Source organism: Bombina bombina, chromosome 9, assembly GCF_027579735.1.
Source record: "Bombina bombina isolate aBomBom1 chromosome 9, aBomBom1.pri, whole genome shotgun sequence".
NCBI lineage: Eukaryota > Metazoa > Chordata > Amphibia > Anura > Bombinatoridae > Bombina > Bombina bombina.
Genome location: NC_069507.1, coordinates 271896437 through 271912190, shown reverse-complemented (window position 1 = coordinate 271912190; position 15754 = coordinate 271896437). Strand labels below are relative to the sequence as shown.

The window sequence follows — 15754 nt, the reverse complement described above, 5'->3', positions numbered from 1 at the left end:
CATACACACAGTCACCACATGGGGGGTAGAGAAGGAGGGATAAAAAGGACAGTGCAGCACTCTCACCTGTACATACACACAGTCACCACATGGGGGGTAGAGGAGGAGGGATAAAAAGGACAGCACAACCCTCTCACCTGTACATACACACAGTCACCACATGGGGGGTAGAGGAGGAGGGATGGGAAGGACAGAGCAGCACTCTCACCTGTACATACACACAGTCACCACATGGGGGTAGAGGAGGAGGGATGGGAAGGACAGAGCAGCACTCTCACCTGTACATACACACAGTCACCACATGGGGAGATAGAGGAGGAGGAGGTATGGGAGGGACAGTGCAACACTCTCACCTGTACTTACACACAGTCACCACATGGGGAGGTAGAGGAGGGATTGGAGGGACAGTACAGCACTCTCACCTGTACATACACACAGTCACCACATGGGGGGTAGAGGAGGAGGGATCGGAGGGACAGTACAGCACTCTCACCTGTACATACACACAGTCACCACATTGGGGGTTAGAGGAGGAGGGATCGGAGGGACAGTACATCTCTCTAACCTGTAGATACACACAGTCAGCACATGGGGGTTAGAGGAGCAGGGATTGGAGGGAAAGAGCAGCACTCTCACCTGTACATACACACAGTCACCACATGGGGGGTAGTGGAGGAGGGATGAGAGAGAAAGGGCAGCACTTTCACCTGTACATACACACAGTCACCACATGGGGGGGGTAGTGGAGGAGGGATGAGAGAGAAAGGGCAGCACTCTCACCTGTACATACACACAGTCACCACATGGGGGGTAGAGGAGGAGGGGGGATTGGAGGGACAGTACAGCACTCTCACCTGTACTTACACACAGTCACCACATGGAGGGTTAGAGGAGGGATTGGAGGGACAGTACAGGACTCTCACCTGTACATACACACAGTCACCAAAAACAGAATGATTCCAGGCTCCAAATTCAATAAAAGACCTTTATTATTTCATGATTAAGGGTCTAGTATAGACCTGAAACGTTGTATGTTTGTTCTGGGACCCTGCATGAAATAATAAAGGTCTTTTATTAAATTTAGAGGCTGGAATCATTCTGTTTTTGATGTCTAAGAAGATTGGGCAAATCTGATATTCCGTGCCCCTTGACAGAAGAAAAAGTGTGCCGTTTTCCACATTTTTTGGAAGTTACTAAGCATACACACAGTAACCTATGTGGGTTAGAGGAGGAGGGATCAGAGGGACAGTGCAGCACTCTCACCTGTACATACACACAGTCACCACATGGGGGGTAGAGGAGCAGTGATGGGAGGGAAAGAGCAGCACTCTCACCTGTACATACACACAGTCACCACATGGGGGGGTAGAGGAGGAGGGATGGGAGGGACAGAGCAGCACTCTTACCTGTATTTACACACAGTCACCACATGGGGGTTAGAGGAGGAGGGATGGGAGGGACAGTGCAGCACTCTCACCTGTACTTACACACAGTCACCACATGGGGGTTAGAGGAGGAGGGATCGGAGGGACAGTGCAGCACTCTCACTTATACTTACATGCAGTCACCACATGTGGGGGTAGAGTAGTAAGATTGGGAGGGACAGATAAGCATTCTCACAGTCACCACATGGGGAGGTAGAGGAGGAGGAGGGATGGGAGGGAAAGAGCAGCACTCTCACCTGTACTTACACATAGTCACCACATGGGGGGGGTAGTGGAGGAGGGATGGGAGAGGCAGTGCAGCACTCTAACCTGTACTTACACACATTCACCACATGGGGGTAGAGGAGCAGGGATGGGAGGGACAGTACAGCACTTTCATCTGTACATATGCACAGTCACCACATGGGGAGGTAGAGGAGGGATGGGAGGGAGAGAGCAGCACTCTCACCTGTACATACATACTGTCACCACATGGGGGTTAGAGGAGGAGGGATCGGAGGGACAGTGCAGCACTCTCTCTTGTACATAAAGACAGTCACCACATGGGGGGGGGGGGTAGAGGAGGAGGGATTGGAGGGACAGTTCTGCACTCTTACATGTACATAAGTACAGTCACCACATGGGGGTGGTAGAGGAGGAGGGATGGGAGGGACAGAGCAGCACTCTCACCTGTACATACACACACTCACCACATGGGGAGGTAGAGGAGGAGGGATGGGAGGGACAGTGCAGCACTCTCACCTGTACATACAGACAGTCACCACATGGGGGATAGAGGAGGAGGGATAGGAGGGACAGTACAGCACTCTCACCTGTACATACACACAGTCACCCTATGGGGGGTAGAGGAGGAGGGATGGGAGGGAATATACAGACCCCTCATCTGTAAATACACACAGTCGAGGAGGAGAGATGGGAGGGAAAGATTAGCACTCTCACCTGTAGATAAACACAGTCACCCTATGAGGGGTAGTGGAGGAGGATTGGGAGGGACAGAGCAGCACTCTCACCTGTACTTATACACAGTCCCTCTATGAGGGGTAGAGGAGGAGGGATGGGAGGGACAGTGCAGCACTTTCACCTGTACATACACACAGTCACCACATGCGGGGGTAGAGGAGGAGGGATGGGAGGGAAAGAGTAGCACTCTCACCTGTACATACACACAGTCACCACATGGGGGTAGAGGAGGAGGGATGGGAGGGAAAGAGTAGCACTCTCACCTGTACATATACACAGTCACCATATGGGGGTGGAGGAGGGATGGGAGGAAATATACAGACCCCTCACCTGTACATAAACACAGCCGCTCCCCTCAGCGTTAACTGTGTAGTCTCCTGGGATATCAGGCAGATTTGTTCTCTGAAGTAGCAGCCGATTAGTTTTATCCACATGGAACTGCTCCTGGAAACCAGATTTGGACTGGACCGTGACCTTAACATTCCCCTTGTCACTGAATGTGACCTCTGCATATTTAGCCAGAGCCTGTAGCGCCACAACCGTGTCCTACAACAGGAGGTAGTGCAGCAGTTGTTAGTAGTGACTATTCAGACCCAGTTTCATATGGGGAGCAAATCTATTTTATACGGCACATAGCCTATAAATGGCCCCTGCAGTGCTTCTTGTGCTACCAGACTGTAATATCTCACACTGTGCTGCATATACATCATTTTCAATTCTCTGCAGTTTTCCTGCCTGTTTGCTGTATTTCCTGCACAGCCCTATGAGTACCCTTCTCTGATGTCTACAGTACACCAGAATACACGCCTGTCTGCTGAGCACAACCTGCCATAACTACCACCCGCTGATACCCCATCGGTTACCTGTGTGGATGAGAAGCCCCCATATGGGTTCTGCTGCTTGCTTAGCCAGTTCACAATTTCAGATGATGTGCCAATGTCCTTAGTGGATCCAGAGAGCAGAGCCAGCAGCATGTATGAGGTTAATTCTACCTCGGCAGAGGGTGCCCGGTACCAGTAGGGAACATCAGATTTCTGGCTAGATGACTCTCGCTCCCAGTGCAGCTGCCCATCTATGGATAGAGAGGGTGAGTGGATAAGTGGAACTGGCCAGACATGCAGAGAAATACCAGTGTGTGATGTAAAGATGGTCTGCAAAGAGAAGGACTGGGAAACTGGAAACGACAGAAACAAGAACAGTGCAGTAGTTTTACCAACTCCAGTGAGTCTAGTCTGTTCTGTTATGTATGCCACTGATATTAACTGGTTAATGACTGCTCTGTGTATTACTGGCAGAAAATGGTTAATCACTGCTCTGTGTTATTACTGGCAGAAAATGGTTAATCATTGCTCTGTGTTATTACTGGCAGAAAATGGTTAATCACTGCTCTGTTTTATTACTGGCAGAAAATGGTTAATCACTGCTCTGTGTATTACTGGCAGAAAATGGTTAATCACTGCTCTGTGTATTACTGGCAGAAAATGTTTAATCACTGCTCTGTGTATTACTGGCAGAAAATGGTTAATCACTGCTCTGTGTATTTCTGGCAGAAAATGGTTAATCACTGCTCTGTGTATTACTGGCAGAAAATGGTTAATTACTGCTCTGTGTTATTACTGGCAGAAAATGGTTAATTACTGCTCTGTGTTATTACTGGCAGAAAATGGTTAATTACTGCTCTGTGTTAGTACTGGCAGAAAATGGTTAATTACTGCTCTGTGTTATTACTGGCAGAAAAATGGTTAATTACTGCTCTGTGTTATTACTGGCAGATAATGGTTAATCACTGCTCTGTGTTATTACTGGCAGAAAATGGTTAATCACTGCTCTGTGTTATTACAGGCAGAAAATGGTTAATTACTGCTCTGTGTTATTACTGGCAGATAATGGTTAATCACTGCTCTGTGTATTACTGGCAGATAATGGTTAATCACTGCTCTGTGTATTACTGGCAGAAAATGGTTAATCACTGCTCTGTGTATTACTGGCAGAAAATGGTTAATCACTGCTCTGTGTATTTCTGGCAGAAAATGGTTAATCACTGCTCTGTGTATTACTGGCAGAAAATGGTTAATCACTGCTCTGTGTATTTCTGGCAGAAAATGGTTAATCACTGCTCTGTGTATTACTGGCAGAAAATGGTTAATCACTGCTCTGTGTTATTACTGGCAGAAAATGGTTAATCACTGCTCTGTGTATCACTAGCAAGCTTGATTACTGCTCTGCAGGATACATTTTGCATAGTTCTCTGTGTTACTGACAATGACTACTTAATCACTGCTCTGTGTATTTCTGGCAGAAAATGGTTAATCACTGCTCTCTCTATTTCTGGCAGAAAATGGTTAATCACTGCTCTGTGTATTACTAGCAAGCTTGATTACTGCTCTGCGGGCTAAATTTTGCGTAGTTCTCTGTGTTACTGACAATGACTGCTTAATCACTGGTCTGTGTATTACTGGCAGAAAATGGCTAATCACTGCTCTGCAGATTATTGGCAGAAAATGGCTACTCACTGCTCTGTGTATCACTAGCAAGCTTGATTACTGCTCTAGGGGCTGAATATTGTGTAGTTCTCTGTGTTACTGACATTGACTGCTTAATCACTGCTCTGTGTATTACTGGCAGAAAATAGTTAAACACTGCTCTGTGTATTTCTGGCAGAAAATGGTTAATCACTGCTCTCTATTTCTGGCAGAAAATGGTTAATCACTGCTCTCTCTATTTCTGGCAGAAAATGGTTAATCACTGCTCTGTGTATGACTGGCAGAAAATGGTTTATCACTGCTCTGTGTATTTCTGGCAGAAAATGGTTAATCATTGCTCTGTGTTAAATGAGTTGATCGGTGCTCTTCAGGGATAATATATCTGGTATGGAGTCAGCTCTGCTGCAAATGAGTTATTTAGGGTAAGAAAGAAGTAATTACTATTTTGTATATTACCGGAAGGGCTTAGCCAGTGATATGTACAGTCATAAGGAGGTTTATTATTGTCCTCTTCTGCTAGAGGTTTGCTTTTGGCAGCGGGCAGTTAATCAGTGCTTTCTCTATTCTTATTGAAGTGGGAGGTTAATCACTGCTCTTCTTGGTATGTTTCTGTCAGCTGGGGCTTTATCTTTGCTATTTATGTTACTGCAATGGGGAAATAAAAACTTCTCTTGTTTACTCTCTGGCAGTTGAGAGTTAATCAGTGCTAAGTGAAATAGAGAAAACAAGCAAAGTGCTCATCAGCTGAATGCTTCATTCTTTTATGTTATTCACAGGTTAAACACAGGTGTGTTAGACTAGGAAGTCTCGCCATATCAATCAGGGGTGTTCTGCACATGCTTACATGAGCTTCTTCAGAGATTGAGGGTCCTTGGTGATTCTGGCAGTATGGGGTTAATCAATACTGTGTATAGGTTTCTGGCAGGGTTAATCACTGCTCTGTATGCAACTGACACAAGGAGGATAATCACTGCCGTAGGGGGGAAATTTCTTATCTGTATGTACTACTGGCAGTAGGGGTTAATCATTTCTCTATATGTAGTTCTGGCAGTAGGGGGTTAATCACATCTCTCTGTGTACTACTGGCAGTAGGGGGTTAATCGCTGCTCTATGTGCACTACTGGCAGTAAGGGGTTAATCACTTCTCTCTGTGTACTACTGGCAGTAGGGGTTAATCGCAGCTCTCTGTGTACTACTGGCAGTAGAGGGTTAATCGCAGCTCTGTGTACTACTGGCAGTAGGGGTTAATCGCAGCTCTCTGTGTACTACTGGCAGTAGGGGTTAATCACATCTCTCTGTGTACTACTGGCAGTAGGGGGTTAATCACTGCTCTCTGTGCACTACTGGCAGTAAGGGGTTAATCACTTCTCTCTGTGTACTACTGGCAGTAGGGGTTAATCCCAGCTCTCTGTGTACTACTGGCAGTAGGGGGTTAATCGCTGCTCTCTGTGCACTACTGGCAGTAAGGGGTTAATCACTTCTCTCTGTGTACTACTGGCAGTAGGGAGTTAATCGCAGCTCTCTGTGTACTACTGGCAGTAGGGGGTTAATTGTTGCTCTCTGTGCACTACTGGCAGTAGGGGGTTAATCATTGCTCTCTGTGTAGTACTGGCAGTAGGGGGTTAATTTTTGCTCTCTGTGTACTACTGGCAGTAGGGAGTTAATCACTTCTTTTTGTGTACTATTGACAGTAGGGGGTTAATTGTTGCTCTCTGTGTACTATTGGCAGTAGGGGGTTAATCACAGCTCTCTGTGTACTACTGGCAGTAGGGAGTTAATTGCAGCTCTCTGTGTACTACTGGCAGTAGGGGGTTAATCACAGCTCTCTGTGCACTACTGGCAGTAGGGGGTTAATCGTGGCTCTCTGTTTACTACTGGCAGTAGGGAGTTAATCACTGTTCTCTGTGTACTACTGGCAGTAAGGGGTTAATCACAGCTCTCTGTGTACTACTGGCAATAGGACGCTAATCACAGCTCTCTGTGTACTACTGGCAGTAAGGGGTTAATCACAGCTCTCTGTGTACTACTGGCAGTAAGGGGTTAATCACAGCTCTCTGTGTACTACTGGCAGTAAGCGGTTAATCACTGCTCTCTGTGTACTACTGGCAATAGGGGGTTAATCACAGCTCTCTGTGTACTACTGGCAATAGGGGGTTAATCACAGCTCTCTGTGTACTACTGGCAATAGGACGTTAATCACAGCTCTCTGTGTACTACTGGCAGTAAGGGGTTAATCACAGCTCTCTGTGTACTACTGGCAATAGGACGTTAATCACAGCTCTCTGTGTACTACTGGCAGTAAGGGGTTAATCACAGCTCTCTGTGTACTACTGGCAGTAAGGGGTTAATCACAGCTCTCTGTGTACTACTGGCAGTAAGGGGTTAATCACTGCTCTCTGTGTACTACTGGCAATAGGGGGTTAATCCCAGCTCTCTGTGTACTACTGGCAATAGGAGGGTAATCACAGCTCTCTGTGTACTACTGGCAATAGGACGTTAATCACAGCTTTCTGTGTACTACTGGCAGTAAGGGGTTAATCACAGCTCTCTGTGTACTACTGGCAATAGGACGTTAATCACAGCTCTCTGTGTACTACTGGCAGTAAGGGGTTAATCACAGCTCTCTGTGTACTACTGGCAGTAAGGGGTTAATTACAGCTCTCTGTGTACTACTGGCAATAGAGCGTTAATCACTGCTCTAAATGTATCTAACAAGCACACAAACATAAGACACAAACACATATCTCACCCATTCTCACTGCTTTCTCCTGCAGCTTGTCTAGCAGTGCCTGTCTGAAATCTGTCTCTGGCAGTAGGGGGTTATTCACTGCTCTCTGTGTACTGCTAGCAGTAGGGGGTTAATCACTGCTTTCTGTGTACTGCTAGCAGTAGGGGGTTAATCACTGCTCTCTGTGTACTGCTAGCAGTAGGGGGTTAATCACTGCTCTCTGTGTACTGCTAGCAGTAGGGGGTTAATCACTGCTCTCTGTGTACTGCTAGCAGTAGGGGGTTAATCACTGCTCTCTGTGTACTGCTAGCAGTAGGGGGTTAATCACTGCTCTCTGTGTACTGCTAGCAGTAGGGGGTTAATCGCTGTTCTCTGCACACAAACATAAGACACAAACACACATCTCACCCCTTCGCACTGCCTTCTCCTGCAGCTTGTCTAGCAGTGCCTGTCTGAGATCTGTCTCCCCGCACAGAGTGAAGGTGTAAGTCAGCAGCGCTTGTGTGTACACGTTGTTCACTCCCAGAGCAGCCTTCCTCAGGCAGGACACAGCCTTCTGTACCACCGGATCCTGCAGATAAACAGTCAGTACAATTTGCTTTTTACTGTGCTCACACACTGGGTTCCTGTGTCACACACGCACTCCCCTCACACAGTGTGTACTCACTGCTGCCTGTCTCACCCACAAGTTGTGTTACTCACCTCCAGGGATACACCGGACTCTATCAGAGCTATAGTCACATACGCAGAGAGAGACACCTCATCGTCCACTCCTCCCTGCAACAGACAAAAATAACAATGACTAAATGATTTATTGTTACTACAGTGACACTGCATTATCAAAAGTGACAAAATGACACACAGTATTGGTGTGACACACTGCATTAGTAAAAGTGACAAAATGACACACAGTATTGGTGTGACACACTGCATTATCAAAAGTGACAAAATAACATACTGTATTGGTGTGACACTGCATTATCAAAAGTGACAAAATGACACAGTATTGATGTGACACTGCATTATCAAAAGTAACAACATGTCATACTGTATTGGTGTGACACTGCATTATCAAAAGTGACAAAATAACATACTGTATTGGTGTGACACTGCATTATCAAAAGTGACAAAATGACACACAGTATTGGTGTGACACATTGCATTAGTAAAAGTGACAAAATGACACAGTATTGATGTGACACTGCATTATCAAAAGTGACAAAATGACATACTGCATTGGTGTTACACTGCATTAGCAAAAGTAACAAAATGACACACAGTATTGGTGTGACACACTGCATTAGTAAAAGTGACAAAATGACACACAGTATTGGTGTGACACACTGCATTATCAAAAGTGACAAAATAACATACTGTATTGGTGTGACACTGCATTATCAAAAGTGACAAAATGACACAGTATTGATGTGACACTGCATTATCAAAAGTAACAAAATGTCATACTGTATTGGTGTGACACTGCATTATCAAAAGTGACAAAATAACATACTGTATTGGTGTGACACTGCATTATCAAAAGTGACAAAATGACACACAGTATTGGTGTGACACACTGCATTAGTAAAAGTGACAAAATGACACACAGTATTGGTGTGACACACTGCATTATCAAAAGTGACAAAATAACATACTGTATTGGTGTGACACTGCATTATCAAAAGTGACAAAATGACACAGTATTGATGTGACACTGCATTATCAAAAGTAACAAAATGTCATACTGTATTGGTGTGACACTGCATTATCAAAAGTGACAAAATAACATACTGTATTGGTGTGACACTGCATTATCAAAAGTGACAAAATGACACAGTATTGATGTGACACTGCATTATCAAAAGTAACAAAATGTCATACTGTATTGGTGTGACACTGCATTATCAAAAGTGACAAAATAACATACTGTATTGGTGTGACACTGCATTATCAAAAGTGACAAAATGACACAGTATTGATGTGACACATTGCATTAGTAAAAGTGACAAAATGACACAGTATTGATGTGACACTGCATTATCAAAAGTGACAAAATGACATACTGCATTGGTGTTACACTGCATTAGCAAAAGTAACAAAATGTCATACTGTATTGGTGTGACACTGCATTAGCAAAAGTAACAAAATGTCATACTGTATTGGTGTGACACTGCATTATCAAAAGTGACAAAATGACATACTGCATTGGTGTGACACTGCATTAGCAAAAGTAACAAAATGTCATACTGTATTGGTGTGACACTGCATTAGCAAAAGTAACAAAATGTCATACTGTATTGGTGTGACACTGCATTATCAAAAGTGACAAAATGACATACTGTATTGGTGTGACACATTGCATTAGTAAAAGTGACAAAATGACACAGTATTGATGTGACACTGCATTATCAAAAGTGACAAAATAACATACTGTATTGGTGTGACACTGCATTATCAAAAGTAACAAAATGTCATACTGTATTGGTGTGACACTGCATTAGCAAAAGTAACAAAATGTCATACTGTATTGGTGTGACACTGCATTAGCAAAAGTAACAAAATGTCATACTGTATTGGTGTGACACTGCATTATCAAAAGTGACAAAATGACATACTGTATTGGTGTGACACATTGCATTAGTAAAAGTGACAAAATGACACAGTATTGATGTGACACTGCATTATCAAAAGTGACAAAATGACATACTGTATTGGTGTGACACATTGCATTAGTAAAAGTGACAAAATGACATACTGCATTGGTGTGACACTGCATTATCAAAAGTGACAAAATGACATACTGCATTGGTGTGACACTGCATTATCAAAAGTGACAAAATGACATACTGTATTGGTGTGACACTGCATTATCAAAAGTGACAAAATGACATACTGTATTGGTGTGACACTGCATTATCAAAACTGACAAAATAACATACTGTATTGGTGTGACACTGCATTATCAAAACTGACAAAGAACAAGGGGATATGGGAACGCGCTGTACAAAACAGCATATGAGAGGTAAAGAACTATATAAGGAATGTGGATTACACAAGAGTATAATAAAAAAGTTTATATTTGTATTACAATAAGCGATGCCGGCATCTGTTACAAAGTAAAATAGTACAATTCAAATAGGATGAGAATCAACATAAAATATAAAACATCAGTGTGTAGTGCTGTAAGTAACTATAAAAATAATAATATGTTGCAAAGTAACACAATGTTAGAATATAAACAGAGTCAATGTTACCGTCCTTTCACAATCAGGCCAGTGATTAGAGTGTCTGATCCAGCTGTTTATATGAATGCAGGTATGACTTGGGTGATTCCCTCTGCGTTGTTTTTAAAACAGCGAAAAACTTGCAAGAATCTTCTGGCTTGTATCCAATGACTGTGAGTTAAATTTCAAAGACACATTCACAGCCGTATTTGCGGGATGTCCCGTGCTGTGGACCGGTTCCGGTCAGGAGGTCAGAGTGCAGGAGTAATGATAAGCAACGACAGACTTCGTTTCTTTGAAGTAAAAATGAATCAGACTGCTTTTAACAAATGTGGGTCATGGGTGGGAATTACGCATATAGAGTCAATTCATATATTAAAGAGGCTCAATGCACCGCACCTACCGCATATGTAAGTCAAGCAGTTGTATTGCAAGTAAAGTTTGTAACAGCGTCCATATTATTCAGATTCCAGTGCTGGACAGAAGAAAGTAGCTCACGGGTATGATGGTATTTCTCTGTGAATTAGAGTTGGTCTCAACCACCTTACCTACTACTTAATTTCACAAGTTATGAGCAAATTAACCCCTTAATGGCCGCAGCACTTTTCCATTTTCTGTCCATTTGGGACCAAGGCTATTTTTACATTGTTGCGGTGTTTGTGTTTAGCTGTAATTTTCCTCTTACTCATTTACTGTACCCACACATATTATATACCGTTTTTCTCGCCATTAAATTGACTTTCAAAAGATACCATAATTTTCATCATATCTTATAATTTACTATAAAAAACATTATAAAATATGAGGAAAAAATGGAAAAAAACACATTTTTTCTAACTTTGACCCCCAAAATCTGCTACACATCTACAACCACCAAAAAACACCCATGCTAAATAGTTTCTAAATTTTGTCCTGAGTTTAGAAATACCCAATGTTTACATGTTCTTTGCTTTTTTTGCAAGTTATAGGGCCATAAATACAAGTAGCACTTTGCTATTTCCAAAGCACTTTTTTTCAAAATTAGCGCTAGTTACATTGGAACACTAATATCTTTCAGGAATCCCTGAATATCCATTGACATGTATATATATTTTTTTAGAAGACATCCCAAAGTATTGATCTAGGCCCATTTTGGTATATTTCATGCCACCATTTCACCGCCAAATGCGATCAAATAAAAAAAATTGTTCACTTTTTCACAAATATTTTCACAAACTTTAGGTTTCTCACTGAAATTATTTACAAACAACTTATGCAATTATAGCATAAATGGTTGTAAATGCTTCTCTGGGATCCCCTTTGTTCAGAAATAGCAGACATATATGGCTTTGGCTTTGCTTTTTGGTAATTAGAAGGCTGCTAAATGCCCCTGCGCAAAATACGTGTATTATGCCCAGCAGTGAAGGGGTTAATTAGGGAGCATGTAGGGAGCTTCTAGGGTTAATTTTAGCTTTAGTGTAGTGTAGTAGACAACCCCAAGTATTGATCTAGGCCCATTTTGGTATATTTCATGCCACCATTTCACCGCCAAATGCGATCAAATTAAAAAAAACGTTAATTTTTTCACAATTTTAGGTTTCTCACTGAAATTATTTACAAACAGCTTGTGCAATTATGGCACAAATGGTTGTAAATGCTTCTCTGGGATGCCCTTTGTTCAGAAATAGCAGACATATATGACTTTGGCGTTGCTTTTTGGTAATTAGAAAGTCGCTAAATGCTGCTGCGCATCACACGTGTATTATGGCTAGCAGTGAAGGGGTTAATTAGGTAGTGTGTAGGGAGCTTGCAGGGTTAATTTTAGCTTTAGTGTAGAGTTCAGCCTCCCACCTGACACATCCCACCCCCTGATCCCTCCCAAACAGCTCCCTTCCCTCCCCCACCCCACTATTGTCCCCGCCATCTTAAGTACTGGCAGAAAGTCTGCCAGTACTAAAATAAAAGATTTTTTTTTTTTTTAAAGAAAAAAAAAAAGAGCATATTTACATATGCTGTGTTTAGGATCCCCCCTTAGCCCCCAACCTCCCTGATCCCCCCCAAAACAGCTCTCTAAGCCTCCCCCTCTGCCTTATTGGGGGCCATCTTGGGTACTGGCAGCTGTCTGCCAGTACCCAGTTTGCAGAATTAAATGTTTATTTTTTTAATTTTTTTTTTATTTTTTCTGTAGTGTAGCTTCCCCCCCCCACGGACCAACCCCCACCACCTAAATAACGCCTAAGGTTTTTTTTTTTAAAATTATTGGTCCCACTTTTATTTTGGGACACATTTTTTTCTGTAGTGCAGCGGTCCCCACCCGGTCCCCACCCGGTCCCTGCCCCGGCGCGCGCCCCGGCGCGCCCCCTCGTGCACGTGCGCGCGCCCGGACTTCCACGCCCACGATCCCGCCCCCCTCCATATGACCAGGGCCATCGATGGCCGCCACCCACCTCCCACACCGGCTCCCACCCACCAACGATACCGGCCATCGATGTCCGGTGCAGAGAGGGCCACAGAGTGGCTCTCTCTGCATCGGATGGCCATCTAAGGTTATTGCAGGATGCCTCCATATCGAGGCATCACTGCAATAACCGGAAAGCAGCTGGAAGCGAGCAGGATCGCTTCCAGCTGCTTTCCACACCGAGGACGTGCAGGGTATGTTCTCAGGCGTTAACTGCCTTTTTTCTGAGGACGTACCCTGCACGTCCTTGGTCATTAAGGGGTTAAAAGATAAGTTTTTCAAAAAAAGATAAGTTTTTCAAAAAAAGATATGTCTTTCAAAAAAAGATATGTCTTTCAAAAAAGGATATGTTTCTCAAAAAAAGATATGTCTTCCAAATAAGGATGTGTTTTTGATATTATCATATTTCTATAGTATTTCACTTCAATATTTTTTAGAGTTAACCATACTCACGACTTAATCACCACTAAAAAAGTTTTTTTGTTGCAAATACGTACTGCTAGTGGTTTTTTATATATATATATATATATTTTTTCATATTTTTCCATAATCTTTCATGGAAATATTTCATGTACAATTTTTTGTATTATCTCTGGTATATAGATCTACTGCACAATCTAAATGCTTTTACTCCAATCCTCATTAGTTCTAACATTCATCAAAATAGAACAAAATGTTGAGGTATTTATAAACATATAACGAATGTTGATTAACCCCTTAGTGACCAGAGCACTTTTCCATTTTCTGTCCGTTTGGGACCAAGGCTATTTTTACATTTTTGCGGTGTTTGTGTTTAGCTGTAATTTTCCTCTTACTCATTTACTGTACCCACATATATTATATACCGTTTTTCTCGCCATTAAATGGACTTTCTAAAGATACCATTATTTTTATCATATCTTATAATTTACTATAAAAAAAATGATAAAATATGAGGAAAAATGGAAAAAAACACACTTTTTCTAACTTTGACCCCCAAAATCTGTTACATATCTAAAACCACCAAAAAACACCCATGCTAAATAGTTTCTAAATTTTGTCCTGAGTTTAGAAATACCCAATGTTTACATGTTCTTTGCTTTTTTTGTAAGTTATAGGGCCATAAATACAAGTAGCACTTTGCTATTTCCAAACCATTTTTTTCCAAAATTAGCGCTAGTTACATTAGAACACTGATATCTTTCAGGAATCTCTGAATATCCACTGACATGTATATATATTTTTATTTAGTAGACATCCCAAAGTATTGATCTAGGCCAATTTTGGTATATTTCATACCACCATTTCACCGCCAAATGTGATCAAATACAAAAAATTGTTCACTTTTTCACAAATTTTTTCACAAACTTTAGGTTTCTCACTGAAATCATTTACAAACAGCTTGTGCAATTATGGCATAAATGGTTGTAAATTCTTCTCTGGGATCCCCTTTGCTCAGAAATAGCACACATATATGGCTTTGGCGTTGCTTTTTGGTAATTAGAAGGCCGCTAAATGCCACTGCGCACCACAAGTGTATCATGCCCAGCAGTTAAGGGGTTAATTAGGGAGCTTTTAGGGAGCTTGTAGGGTTAATTTTAGCTTTAGTGTAGTGTAGTAGACAACCCCAAGTATTGATCTAGGCACATTTTGGTATATTTCATGCCACCATTTCACCGCCAAATGCGATCAAATTAAAAAAAACGTAAAATTTTTTACAATTTTAGGTTTCTCACTGAAATCATTTACAAACAGCTTGTGCAATTATGGCACAAATGGTTGTAAATGCTTGTCTGGGATCCCCTTTGTTCAGAAATAGCAGACATATATGACTTTGGCGTTGCTTTCTGGTAATTAGAAGGCCAGTAAATCCTGTTGCGCCTCACACGTGTATTATGGCTAGCAGTGAAAGGGTTAATTAGGGAGTTTGTAGTGAGCTTGCAGGGTTAATTTTAGCTTTAGTGTAGAGATCAGCCTCCCATCTGACACATCCCACCCCCTGATCCCTCCCAAACAGCTCCCTTCCCTCCCCCACCCCACAATTGTCCCCGCCATCTTAAGTACTGGCAGAAAGTCTGCCAGTACTAAAATAAAAGGGTTTTAAAAAAAAAATGAATTTTTTTTTAGCATATTTACATATGCTACTGTGTAGGATCCCCCCCTTAGCCCCCAACCTCCCTGATCCCCCCTAAAACCGCTCTCTAACCCTCCCCTCTGCCTTATTGGGGGCCATCTTGGGTACTGGCAGCTGTCTGCCAGTACCCAGTTTACAATAAAAAGTGCTTTTTTTTTTGTTTTTTTTGTTTTTTCTGTAGTGTAGCTCCCCCCCCCCCCCACCCCCCACAGACAAACCCCCACCACCTTGCTGATTGTTTTAATTTTCATTTATTATATATTTTTTATTTCCCCATTTTCTGCAGTGTAGCGGTTCCCACCCGCTCCCTCCCCGTGCACACGCCCGCCCCCACCCTCCCGTGCACGTGCGTGCGCCCGTGCGCGCC

The 15754-nt window shown here is 42.7% G+C and overlaps 1 protein-coding gene across 1 annotated transcript in view; it reads right to left on the bottom strand.

The window, feature by feature from the left end:
* Positions 1–15754, bottom strand: part of LOC128640317 (alpha-2-macroglobulin) — a gene marked incomplete in the record, with an annotated part of 664962 nt that overhangs the window by 136256 nt on the left and 512952 nt on the right. Inside the window, 4 exon segments of the mRNA XM_053692808.1 lie at positions 2736–2951; positions 3269–3477; positions 8025–8187; positions 8319–8393. Coding sequence (XP_053548783.1) covers positions 2736–2951; positions 3269–3477; positions 8025–8187; positions 8319–8393 — 663 coding nt within the window.